This window comes from Neovison vison, chromosome 8 (genome assembly GCF_020171115.1).
Source record: "Neovison vison isolate M4711 chromosome 8, ASM_NN_V1, whole genome shotgun sequence".
In the NCBI taxonomy this organism is placed as follows: domain Eukaryota; kingdom Metazoa; phylum Chordata; class Mammalia; order Carnivora; family Mustelidae; genus Neogale; species Neogale vison.
The window spans coordinates 31,741,890-31,755,672 of record NC_058098.1 but is presented as its reverse complement, the minus strand read 5'-3'; the positions used below and the strand labels follow the sequence as shown (position 1 = coordinate 31,755,672).

The following is a 13,783-nucleotide window of genomic DNA, read 5'->3' as shown; positions in this document are numbered from 1 at the left end:
AAGCCTCTGCCTTCAGCTCAGGTCATGATCCCAGGGTCCTGGGATCAAGCCCCACATCGGGCTCTCTGCTCAGCGGGGAGCCTGCTTCCCTTCCTCTCTCTGCCTGCCTCTCTGCCTACTTGTGATCTGTCAAATAAATAAAATCTTTAAAAAAAAAAAACAACTTTTCATGATGTAATGTTTTCTTGCTGCTTTTGTTCTAAAATTTGTACCTGAGATTTGTTTTAATCAGGTATGAGTTGACAGACGAGAGACAACCACTTTTGGAAAGCATTAATTACATTTACTAAGAGAAGGGGGCATACCATGTCACAAAGGGCCACATGGGGAAGCACCCAGTTGGTCAGGAGACAAGAGTGAGTGGAACCCTAGGCCTTTATTGCTATAGTTGTGGGAAGTTTTTAGGTGGGGATGGCCTTTACTGGGGAGGAAGTGAAACACAAGTGTTGGGGTTTGTGGTTGGAGGCTGTTAGTTGCAAAAGCTGGGATCACAGAGATGTAAACAATTTTGGCTGCCAGTTTGGCCTTGTGATTAACTGAAACAAAATAAACAACACAAGATGGAAGAAAACCAGAGGAGATTCTTCTGATAATTTATTATTTTTTCCCCTATAACTTTCTCCCTATCATAGTTATCACCTTTAACTTTTTAAACAGTATTTATTTTCTTCTTCTTTGAACAATTCAATGCGTATATTTATATGGCTATATATACTATATATTCTAGTACATAGTATAGGCTATGTACTACAACTGCTCTTCATCAGTTTCTGTACTCCAGCAAGATCCTGAGAAACTGCTGCCAACCTATATGCCATATCCACACTACTGAAAACGGCTTTTTTTTTTCCTAACCCCAAAAGGTGTGTAAAGTACATTTTAAGAAATATGCTTTGTTGGTTTCTTCTACAGTATTCACCACCAGGCACCATCTCAGCCTCTTCCCCTTGGAAGGCTGTCTGGGTCATCCTGATAGCTTTTGGCAGCTTTTCCTAGTGTGTTGGGGTTTGGGGATTAGTTGTCTTCTAGTTCACAGAAGATGGGACTATATATTTTTATTTTTCAGTTTCCTTTTTGATGTGAGCAACTTCACAGGAGAGAAAGGGGAGAATGCCTCCATCTCTTGCTAGAAACCTTTTGTATTCTCTTGAAAATTTTCATATTCTTAAATCAAGTTGCTTAGCTACTTTGGTTAAGTTCTGTGTCCTCATTTATAAGGAATATAATCACCCATTTATGTGTATTGACTTCATGGTGTATGTATCAGAATCCGTTTTACCTGTTGGGGCAGCGGTTACAGAATGAAGCAAAGTCTTTGTCCTTACAAAGTGAGATGAGAGATGTGGTTTGGTCCAGGATAATGGAACTAGAAGTAATTAAAAGTGCTGAGTGAATTTTTTGATGGACTCATACAAGGGTAAGAGGAAAAAAAAGAGTAAAGATAACACCAATATTTTTGGCATAGGAAACTACCAGGATAGCTATGAAACATAATAAAATTTCAGAATACCTGGGAAAAGGGAAGATCCCAGTACCTTCTCAAGGTAAAAAAGATCACATGGCAAGAATAAAAACAATTAATGGCCTTACATTTCTAAACAGGAACACCGAAAACTAGAAATAATAGAGCAACACCTATTTTTAGTTTTACAAACTAAAATTTTATGCCCAAACTATCAATCCAGAGGGAAGGGTAGAATTTGCCTAATGAACTGTTCTCAGGAAGCTATTAGAAGATGGGTTCTACCAAAAGAAAAAGACATAAAAGTTACGAAATGAGACAGAAAATGAGAAGTCCCAAAATGACAGCGGAAAATGCTAGAACCAGGAGAAATGTCCCCAAGAAATTAAAATAGACTATTTGATTTGTTCGCATCTTTTATTTTTTTTTTTTAAAGATCTTATTTATTTGACAGAGATGGTAATTAGGCAGAGAGGCAGGCAGAGAGAGAGGAAGAAGCAGGCTCCCTGCTGAGCAGAGAGCCCAATGTGGGGCTTGATCCCAGGACCCCAGGATCATGACCTGAGCTGAAGGCAGAGGCTTTAACCCACTGAGCCACCCAGGCACCTCTTGTTTACATGTTCTAAGAGGAGACATAGACTTGCAGTGGAGCATCTGGGACAAATTAGTGGTAGATACAGAGAAAGCTAAATGGTTGAAAAAGTAATTATTAACGAACGAAAACAAAAAAGTCTGGTACAAGAAAGGAAAAGAGTAATATTCAATAGTCGTAATAATGTTGAGGCTAAATGTAGATTTAACATAAGATCATGACATATAACTAAATTGGAACGAAATGGGAAATTGTGTGCATGCAGAAGGGTTTAGAATAGCATTTTCACTTTCTGTGTAGTAAGTAAGTTAATGAGGCTGCTTGGTTTTTTAATATAAGCGTTGTACAGCTACTGACTTAAAACAGGTACATATTTAACTTTGGTAATAGAACATATTTAAAATTTTTTTTCAGTAGCTAAGATGTTAAGTTAAATATGTCAATATAAAATATTTCCAATTTGTTTTGGAAAGTTGGTTTCAATTTATTTCTGAAAGATATTCAGTATTTGTATGTCAGAACTATTTAAACTTTAAGATGTAACTTTGCAAATACTTACCCAGATGGAACACTTAATATAAAAAAAAAACAACTATGAAATATTTCTAAGAATAAAAGAGGTCAAAAATAAAACTACATATCATTTAAAAATATAAACAATTTATTTTTAATCTTTCAGAAAAGCTGTAAAAAATAAGCACCTGACTTTGTTACTTTTTAAATTAACACTCTTTTCCTATTACTTTTAGCATGTCATTTTCTAGAGAACCGTATTTTTTTTTTTAATATATTCTTTATTACTGAGATGGTTTTAAACTGCTAATAATCCCTGGAGGTGCTGGTTTGGTAGTCCTTTTACATAGTTTGAAGCTGGTAAACCTTTGGGCCTTTTTTTAAGAGGTAACCTTGGTCATTTAGTGATCCAATAAAATTTTCAAAATCAGCAACCTGGAATAAAATATAAAAAAACAGCCCATTAAGTAATATGCAAAAATATGATTTATAAAATGAATCTCTCAAACAGATATATACAAATCTCAAGTTTCTTGGGCAAATAAATTTATTTTTATTTCCTCAGAGAAAACTGCTTACATATGAGCTTTCCATTCTATTATGAGATTCCATTCTAGTTGATTAGCTAAGCCAATAAAAAATAGAAACTCCAGGATCCAAAGTATTTTTAAGATTTTATTTATTTATTTGCGAGAGAAAGCACAAGCTGGGGGAGAGGCAGAGAAAGAGGGGGAAGCAGGCTGCCCGCTGAGCAGAGAGCCCGATGCGGGGCTCAATCCCAGGACCCTGGGATCATGACCTGAGCAGAAGGCAGATGCTTAGCTGACTGAGCCACCCAGGCACCCCCAGAGTATTTTTTATTTTTGTTTTAGATTTGCTTCAAAACAAAAATTAGACTAGTTTCAATTCTGAAATCAAGTGGGCAATTTTCTGTGTAAACTTTTGTGTGCTTACATCCATTTTCACTAAAACTTTTAAGTACGTAGAGCAGGTGGAATATGTCTATTTAACAAATGAGGAAACTGAGATTCAAAGATGTTAAGATGGGGGCGCCTGGGTGGCTCAGTGGGTTAAGCCTCTGCCTTCAGCTCAGGTCATGATCTCAGGGTCCTGGGATCGAGCCCCGCATCGGGCTCTCTGCTCAGCAGAGAGCCTGCCTCCACCTCTCTCTCTGCCTGCCTCTCTGCCTACTTGTGATCTCTGTCAAATAAATAACAAAACAAACAAACAAACAAACAAACAAAAAGATGTTAACATGACTTGCCCACATGGGCCGGTCAGAGAAATATGGAAAGTGAGCCATGTTTCTCCCAATTGTCAAGATACTGAAAAAGAGGTAAGTGTGTGTTTTAGATAACAACTTTTTAAAAAAAGCTCTGGGCAGCTCATTTCATAGCTTAAATAAAGAAAATAAGCTTATATTTTGAAATTCTCCAAAAAATCCTATTCCATTCTTTTCATCCAAATATTATTTTTTTCAATCTCCATTTTATTTTTTAAATTTTAATTCCAGAAATAGTTAAGAGTGTTATATTCATTTCAGGGGTACAGTAGAGTGATTCAGCAATTCCACATATTATTTAGTCCTCTCATAATAAGTGTACTTTAAAAAAAAGGATTTTTTTTTTTCTAAAGATTTACTTATTTGAGAGAGAGAATGCACCTGTAATTGAGCACATACGGGAGTGGGAGGGACAGAGGGAAAGGGGGAGACAATCATTTTTTTTAAAAAAGAGTTTATTTATTTATTTATTTATTTGACAGAGAAGAGAGACAGACAGTGAGAGAGGGAATGCAAACAGCGGAAGTGGGAGAGGGAGAAACAGGCTTCCAGCGGAGCAGGGAGCCCAATGTGGGACTCGATCCCAGAACTCTGGGATCGTGACCTGAGCCGAAGGCAGACACTTAACGACTGAGCCACCCAGGTGCCCCAGGAGACAGAATCTTAAGCAGATTTCCTGCTGAGTGCAGAGCCAAACTTGGGGCTCAGTCTGAACACCCTGAGACCATGGCCTGTGCCAAATCAAGAGTCACATGCTTAACTGAGCCACCCAGGCTCCTAAAGATTTTTATTTTTAGGTAATCTCTACACCTAAGTGTGGGGCTTGAACTTGCAACCCTGAGATCAAGAGTTGCATCCTCCACTGACTGTGCCAGCCAGGTATACCCGGTAAAGTGTACTTTTAATTCCCTTCACCTATTTTACCCATCCCCTCCCCCCACCTCCCATCTGGTAAAATGTTCTTTATAGTTAGGAGTCTGTTTTTGGTTTGTCTTTCCTTCTCTTTTTTTTGTTTGTTTCTTAAATCCACATATGAGTGAAATCATATGGTATTTGTCTTTCTCTGACTTATTTCACTTAGCATTATAATGTCTAGCTCCATCCATGTTGCACATGGCAAGATGTCATTTTTTTAATGGCTGAGTAGTATTCCAGTGTGTGTGTGTGTATATACACATACTGTTTCTTCTTTATCCATTCATTTATAGATGGACACTTAGGTTGCTTCCATAATTTGGCTACTGTAAATAATGCTGTAATAAATATAGGGGTGCATATATCACTCTCAATTAGTGTTTTTGTATTTTTTGGATAAGTGCACAGTAGTGTGATTGTTGGATCATAGCATAATTCTATTTCTAATTTTTTGGGGAAATTTTGTAGTTTTCCACAGTCATCCAAATCCTTTGAAAAAAAATTTTTTTTAAAGATTTTACTTATTTATTTCACAGAGAGAGATCACAAATAGGCAGAGGCAGGCAGAGAGAGAGGAGGAAGGAGGCTCCCTGCTGAGCAGGGAGCCTGATGTGGGGCTTAATCCCAGGACCCTGAGACCATGACCTGAGCTGAAGGCAGAGGCATAACCCACTGAGCCACCAAATCTTTTGAAATTTAAAAGCTCAGGCCCCCCCAAATCTTTTGAAATTTAAAAGCTCTATACTTATTAAAGACCTCATGAGATTGTCATAAAAAAGATGTATTAAGGGGTGCCTGGGTGGCTCAGTGGGTTAAGCTGCTGCCTTTGGCTCAGGTCATGATCTCAGGGTCCTGGGATCGAGTCCCACATCGGGCTCTCTGCTCAGCAGGGAGCCTGCTTCCCTCTCTCTCTCTCTGCCTGCTTCTCTGTCTACTTGTGATCTCTGTCTGTCAAATAAACAAATAAAATCTTAAAAAAAAAAAAAAAAGATGTATTAAGCATTTGGTTTATCATACCTGAATGTTTAGTTCTTTGGCAATCTGCCGAAGTTGTTGAAACTGAAATAAATTATTGTAAGTTCTTTCAGCAATGTTGTTGAGAGCAGAAATAAATCTTTTTGCTGTTGACCTGTTGCTCATTCCAGAACCGTGCTGGGATCGCTCAAAATCTAGGTTTCCAAATTCATCAGAATAAGTTCCTAGCATACTTAGTGAGAGGAGAGAAAAACAAAGTTACACAATGTGGCATGGCTACAAATTTTTTGTCTCAGGTTATAAGAAGAAAAATGTGTACATAACCATGAGGCTCATGTAGCAAACATTTAAACATGTACTGACTGAATGGCCACCATTAAATTCACTATGGTTTGAACTATGTGGAGATAAAGACATTTTTAGACATAGTTACCACTTGTAAGAAACTTGTACATTTGAGAAGAGAAAAGCTTAAGAATACAAAGTTGATAAACTGTGATATAAATACCTGGAACATTCTTTTTGATTCATGAAAAAAAGAAATTCTAAACATATTAAATTTAGGCTCTAGAGGATAAAGATATGTTCCCAGTTCCTAGGGAAGCATCTGACAAATGAAAGATGTTTTAAAATACCATGGGAATGAACTAGAAGGGTTCTGCAGACTTGCAGTCACGACAGAAATGAAAGGCTCCACTAGTTCTCTGCCGCTTCCTCTTATTTTCACAGTATCATCAAAGAAAGACATATGTACTTTATAGTAGATTTTAGCCAGAAGTCTGAAAACACCAGAGATACAATTAGCCATCATCCGTAATCCACTTCTGTGGCTGATTATGGAACAGATCATGGCTTACGGCAAAAAAATGTTATTTAAATCCAGAATTGGTTAATCAAATACAAATTTGTCACCTGCTAGGCAGTAGATCTGTAATGGTGAATAAAACAGTTATAACTCCTGCCCTCAAGGAGCTTATAGCAATGAGTTTACAGGGTTTCTAAAAACATAGCTTCATTTTGATCCCTGAACAATAAGAGCCCACATGAAAGAGAAAGCTGTACAAATAGGAATGAATCTTCCAAATAAGACTGTAATAAATAATACATGTAATTTAATTAATGTAAATAAATATAATGAACTGATAAAATCTCTGTTCTGAGGTGACCAACCAATCTAGCAAAGGAGTCCCAGTCCCGGCCCCAGGGGCATTCCAGGTCTTCCCCTAGCCCCACTGGCCACAGGCTCAAGAGTGGCACAGATACGGAAGTGAAAGTGTACAAAATAACCCCTTTGTTTGTGCTTGGGGTTAAGACCTTGTGAGATTACTCTCCTCTGAGCTTGCCGGTGTAAAATAAAGCTCTGATCCTCCAAGGGTTCTGAGTTTCACTTGATTTTTTGGCCAGGATCCAGTCCGTGTTCTGTAACATTTGGTTCCCTCACTGGGAAACCCAACCGCACTGGCCCATTGTTGCCACCAGTTTGGGGGCAATGCTGTGGCAGTGACGGAACAAGGGGTTGTAACGGAGAAAGCGCACCCTGCCTAATCTTTGGTAGTCTCCCACCTGGTCACCTTGGACCGGCCCCGCTCTGCTGTTCCTGCCAGACTCAAAAGAGACTTGTCAGGTGAGGAGCTGGTCCTGCGGGCCATCAATGAGGTAGCTGTCTCCCTACAGTGGTCCCAAATCCATGCACGCTCCTCCAGTATGTGGATGACCTACTCGCCAGTGACACAAAAGAAGACTGCACAAAAGGCACAAAGGCCCTCCACAGCTCCTGTCAAACTGGGGATACCTAACCTCATGGAAGAAGGCGCACATCTGCCAACAACAGGTCCAATCTCTGTTTCCTCCTCACCAAAGAGAAGAGAGAACTAGGGCCAGAGAAAAAGAAAGTCCTCATCTATTTGCCATAGCCCTAGAAAAAAAGGGGGGCCTACAAGAATTCCTGGGGGCTGCAGGAGTCTGCTGCATCTGGATTCCTGGGTTTTCAGCAATAAGAAGACCCCTCTATGATCTCTCAGGGGGACCAAATCGAGAACCCCCTGGCTGGACTGAGGAAGCAAAGGTTGCCTTCACAGAGATAAAGGCTTCCTTGGGGTGGGATCCAGCCCTGCACCTACCAAATAAGAAAAACCCTTCAATCTCTTTATACACAAAAAAGAACTCAGGGTACCCACCCAGACTGTTGGGCCCTGGCAGAGGCCAGTTGCATATCTGTCAAAGCAACTGTACTCTGTGGCAGCAGGATAGCCACCGTGCCTCAGGGTGCTAGCAGTCACAGTCCTACTCATTAAGGAGGCAGACAAGCTCACCCCAGGGTAAGAACTTAATGTCAAGGTTCCTCATACAGTTGCGACCCTCATGAACACACAGGGACACCGCTTCCTTTCCAACTCTCAGCTAACACAATATCAAGGGCTCCTCTGCAAGAATCCAAAACAGTAAGAACATTAAACCCAGCAACCTTTCTCCCCACGGAAGAAGGGGAACCAGACCATAACTGTTCCAAAGTAACTGATAAAGTCTACGCAAGCTGTCCAGGCTTACAGGATCAAGCCATAAAAAATCCAGAGCTTGTGCTGTTCAGTGATGGCAGCAGTCTGCTACAAGAGGGTGCCCAGAAAGCAGATTATGCAGTGACCACAAGCACTGAAGTCTTAGACGCTAAGGCATTACCAGCTGCAGTCAGACCCACAGGCAGAACTATACACCTTAGTCGGAGCCCTCACCTTCAATGAAGGCAAGTGGGTCAACATCCACACTGACTCTTGGTTCGTCTTTGCTACTGTGCATATAGAAGGGGCCATCTACAAGGAGAGGGGCCTTCTAACTGTCGCAGAAAAAGCTATCAAAAACAAAGAAGAGATACTAAAACTCCTTGAAGCCATCTGGCTTCCAAGAGAAGTAGCAATCCTGCACTGTAAAGGAAACCTGAAAGGAGACAACTCCATAGCACGGGGAAATCACCTGGCAGATGAGGCTGTCAAGACCACAGCCAGTAAGGACATGGCTGAGGGGGCCACCTGGACTAAAAAGAGTTGGTGGATGATGCCAGATGGGCATGTCTTCATCTCAACAGCAACAGGAAGACATCTAGTCAAAAAATATCACAAACTCACCCACCTGGAAAAAACTGCTTTAGAAGCCCTCCAAAAAGTACTACTACATCAGCCAGCACTATGTCGAGCAGCCAGTGGGCAATACATAACATGTGCTAAAAATAATGCTCGACCTGCACCGCAGCCCCCGCCCGCCAGGTGTCCTGGGATGGAAGTAACCCCTTTCAAAGTTCTAGAAATAGACTTCACAAATGTGCAGCCAAGCAGTGGATTCACTAGCAGTGAATCCACTAGTAAAAGTATACATATTCTCTGGATGGGTCAAAATCTTCCCAACCAGGATGGAGTGAAGCCCGGAAGTAGCCAAAGTCCTCTTGTGGGAGATCGTGCCCCAGTTCAGCCTGCCATTAACAATCCATAGTGACAGTGGGCCCACACTGTAGCAGACATTGTACAGGTCTTACCCAAAGCATCACCTGGAGACTCCACACTGCCTGCGAGCCCCAAAGCTTAGGGAAAACAGCAAATGAATCACACCCTCAAGGGAACCTTAGCAAAGTTTTGTCAGGAGACTAGCCTCCCATGGCCAAATCTGCTACACCCCCTCCTACATGCCTGCTGCACACGTGGGACTCTACATTACTCCCCTTTCAAATTAGCATATGGATGGCCTCCCCCATGCCTGGGGAGCCTTCCAGGAAACTTCCATCAAATTGGAGATTAAAACAAAACAAAAAAAACCCCTTCAGGCCCTGGGACCACCTTAAATAATTACAAAGGCCCTGAGAGGGCCCCAACCTCCTTAGGGTCCCAGGTACACTCCTTCTAGGCAGTGTAGATCAAAGATAAAAAAAGGACACCCTCAAACCACAGTGGACAGGGTCTCTGTGTTCTAACCACCCTTACTACCCTTAGGGTTTCTGGTATCACCCTATGGGTCCAACACTCCAGAATGAAAAAAAGCCCATCACTCCAATGAAGAGCCACACCAGTGGAAAGTCCAGTCAAACCCTATAGATCCGCTCTGGCTTCATGTCTGACGAGACCCCACCAAATAATGAACAACTGCTTGCCGTGGTCCCTAGCTCTCATCAGCATGATATTCCTCATCCTAGGGGTTGGACTCTATACTGTTGCCCCTTCTGACTGGACTTTCCCCCAGAAACTTGCCATTATTGTTGTTTACTGAGTAATCCTAGGGTGTTTTACTGCCCTTACTTGTCCACAGGTTTTACCTGCTATCCGGCTAGCCACAATGGCTCCCTCTAACTAAGGTTGTGGACCCACAACTGAGGTCTACTCCTAAGCACCTTTCACCATGGTTTTCCTGACCCCAGTCAGTCCTGGTCTTCAGCTATGTGGTGTGCTGTTCCTCCTCACTGCCATTAGCTTGCCTGACCTGGCATTGGTGGGGGCGGGGGGGACCTCTCAACTCTTACATTACCATTACTAGCAAATGGTTCCCTTGGTTCATCCCCCTCATCGGCCCCCTCCTTATGCTCCTCCTCACAGTAGCATTTGGTCCTTGTATTTTTAATGCCCTTACCAGGCTTACCACACATTGCCAAGATCTGATTCCAGCTGCTCCTTACTACTGCCCCATAGATAATAAAAATGATGCCCTCTAAACCAGGCGCTTATAGATAATAAAAATGATGCCCTCTAAACCAGGCGTTTAAAAGGGCATCAAAGGGGGGGGATGATAAAATAAATCTGTGTTCTGAGGCGGCCGACCAATCCAGCAAGGGAATCCAAGTCTCGGCCCCAGAGCCATTCCAGGTTTTCCTCTAACCCCACCTAGCCCCACAGGCCACAGCCTTAAGAGTGGCACAGATATGGAACTAAAAGTGTATAAACTACCCCCTTTGATGGAAGTAAAAGTGTATAAACTACCCCCTTCGTTTGTGCTTGGGGCTCTGACCTGGAGAGATTACTCTCCTCTGAGCCCGCCAGCATAAATTAAACCTTCGTGATCCTTCAAGGTCTCTGAATGCTGCTTGATTTTTTTGTCCAGGATCCAGTCCCCATTCCATAACAGAACAAGAGCTTATTTCTCATAAGATACTTTACAAAAATGCTTTATGCTATTATGTTAATTATTAACAATTTATGTTCACCTTAATTATATTTAACCACCATATCCTATCCCATTTAGCTCAACAATCCTCTGATTCAGGGACTATTCTTATTCCCATTTTACAGAGGAAGAAGGAAAGTCTAGTAAGGTAAGTTATTTGCCAAAGGTTACAGAGCCAATGAGTGGCATATGTAGGATCTGAATCTGAGCTATATGGGGTCAGATGTGAAGATTTATAAATATCTGAGCCACTTTCCTGAAAGAGAAAAAAACTCAATTTTCTTTCATCTTTCAAGATGGTTCTATTCTCCCATACTTCCTAGTATATTTTTTTAAAAAGATTGATTGATTTGAGAGAGAGAGAAACAGCATGAGGGAGGAGAGGGTCAGAGGTAGAAGGAGGCTCCCTGTTGAGGCAGGAGCCCAATGCGAGACTCAATCCCGGGACCCTGGGATCATGACCTGAGCCAAAGGCAGTCGCTTAACCAACTGAGCCACCCAAGAGTGCCCCCTTCTTAGTATATTTTTAATTTTAAAGAAAACTTATGTAAACTTTTACCCATAAACATTTAGTTTTTATAGCTATGTGCTTTGATAACTATGATCAACTGTATCACAGTTTAGATTTTTCTTATTTTGACTACTGCTTCAAGTTAAAATGTAATTTTACAGGTTCAAAAACACATTAAGGGCAAACATTCAAAAACTCAAGAGAAAGAAACTCTGAAATGAAGAGTTAATGACTGAAAAATGATTACTACGGTTAACTTTACTATCAATACAGTATATTTACTGAGGGCATACTGTGTGGTAGGTATGATTCTGGATCCTGGAAGTAAGTACAACAGATAAAGTCCCTGCTCTTACAGAGTATAGACTAAGGTCAGAAAGTATGGAAAGTTTAATTCACAATCTAGTCTCAATGTGTTTAACTGAGTCTTGAAATATACTATGGAAATAACAGCAGGTAATTCCAATCACTAGGAATCAGCCTATTCTCGTTATCTGAAAATTTTTATGAAAGCCGGTAAAGCACATTCAATTCACAGAAACAACCTGGTAATGTCATGTAGGTACTGTTTATAGTTAACAACGAGGTAACCTTTTTGATGACAGCCTAAGGCTAATTCAGAGTTACCAGCAAGGCAGTTTTGAGAAGTAGAAACAAACATAAAGTTCTACAAGAAATGCCACAGAGTTCCTCTTGAATGGATAAGTACATGTAAACACTGTTCAGGATGAAGATTCAGACATGCAAAACCAATGACAAATTAGTAATATACCATTTTTATCAAAAAGGTTGAAAGAATAATTTATCTTAAGTGTAATGCTCAGATATGAGAACAAATCAGACCAGTGGATTTATTGTGGAGAAATACCAGATGGCTGCTTGAGGCAATGTCTGGAGTCTGAGGCCTCTGGAAACTAAATAAGGGTGAAGCTTCAAAAACAGAATGTTACAGGTAAAAGAAGGTGACAAGGTAGTCTGATCCCTGATTTGCTCGATAGCCAAAAGTCTATGAAGTAGAAGCACATGACACTGTTTTGCAGAGTCAGGCCAGAAGGCCCAAAGGGTGAGAGATCATTAAATGGAAAAGGAAATGTTAGCCCCACCCACACAGATGGAGAGTTTAAGAGCAAGATGCTCAGAAAGAATGTAAACAAAGAGGCAACTTTTTGTCATTAAACAAGAAGTCCCTACTGCTTGTCCTTGTTTTTAACTGGGGGAAAAAAGTTTAGAATCCAGATTTTCTGTAAGTTTGGTTAGATTCACTGACTTAGTTTTCTAGTGAGAAAAAGGATCTCTGTTAGGGCAATCTCTAGGTTTCTTACTGGTCTGGTCTATCAGAAGTCAGGCAGACCACAGGTATTTGTGGGCACTCTTCTATGTCATATGCTAGCACACTGAACCTCCAGTACACGTTGTAGGAGACAGTCTTGTAATTCCTAGACTACCTGGTTGCTTATAAATGGCAACTGGAGAGTCTCCAACACAATGAAGTCAACTGGAGAGGGAATGAAGCCAGCTTGGTAAAAATTTCATCTACAAGACCCCTCAAAACCAGTACTGAATCATGTAAAAGAGAAAATGGACAGTGCAGGCACTGTGTAATACTAAACCAACACACCAGACAAAAGATAATACGTTAGGAATTGGTTGAAAGGGTTAATAGTCATTAAGTGCTGATGATTTTACCTATTATGACGTTGCTTTTGAGCATTCTCAAAATACGTATTCTTTAATTTATTTTAGAACTATGTGAATGTATTACCCATTCAAAAAAACACATTTTAATATAAAGATTTACAGATATTTTAAACCAAGAAAGTATAGTTTGTTCAGAGAATCAAATGGGCTACATAAAAATAATTTTGCTTTGCCTAATTAAATATAAAATTTGAGATGAAAAGATGACTGGTATTTCATTTAAAACAGCAGCTAATCTTACCTATATTTCATAACTTCAACTATATCCTCAGCATCTTCTTTGGTTGCTTCCTCTCTTAATTCCAACCTTGCTCGTGCCTTTGAAAGAAAACAAGCATTTTTACATAACAAAAGTATATTTACACTGAGCAGACAGTATATCAAAGTTTATTTCATTTATTCATTTTGCACAAAAACTGATGGGGGGGACTAAAATATGAAAAGTCGGAATAAAATTATCTGAAAATTTGAGTATGAAAACAATCACTCGTTTAAAATCTGGATGAAAATCTGTTTGAATCTACTAACATATATCTTTCTAAGTGTTCATTTCAGAAAAACTGATTATGAAATACATGTGGTTTTTCCTTGCCTTTTACTTTCAGGAAATCATGCCTAACCAATCTGTTAAAACAACACAGAAGGATAATCTGATTTTAAATGCAAATGCCCAAACTCCAGCTAATTTTAATTGCCAGA

General features: G+C 40.3%; 1 protein-coding gene across 1 annotated transcript in view; it reads right to left on the bottom strand.

Moving 5' to 3' along the window:
• Window positions 1-2,694: 2,694 nt before the first annotated feature.
• The window catches only part of MCM8 (minichromosome maintenance 8 homologous recombination repair factor), a 46,952-nt gene continuing 35,863 nt past the window's right edge, over window positions 2,695-13,783 (bottom strand). The window contains exons 17-19 of the mRNA XM_044263425.1: window positions 13,326-13,402; window positions 5,782-5,971; window positions 2,695-3,002 (exon numbers count right to left, since the gene is read on the bottom strand). Coding sequence (XP_044119360.1) covers window positions 2,910-3,002; window positions 5,782-5,971; window positions 13,326-13,402 — 360 coding nt within the window. The 3' untranslated portion in view covers window positions 2,695-2,909. The remainder of the gene's footprint in view (window positions 3,003-5,781; window positions 5,972-13,325; window positions 13,403-13,783) is intronic.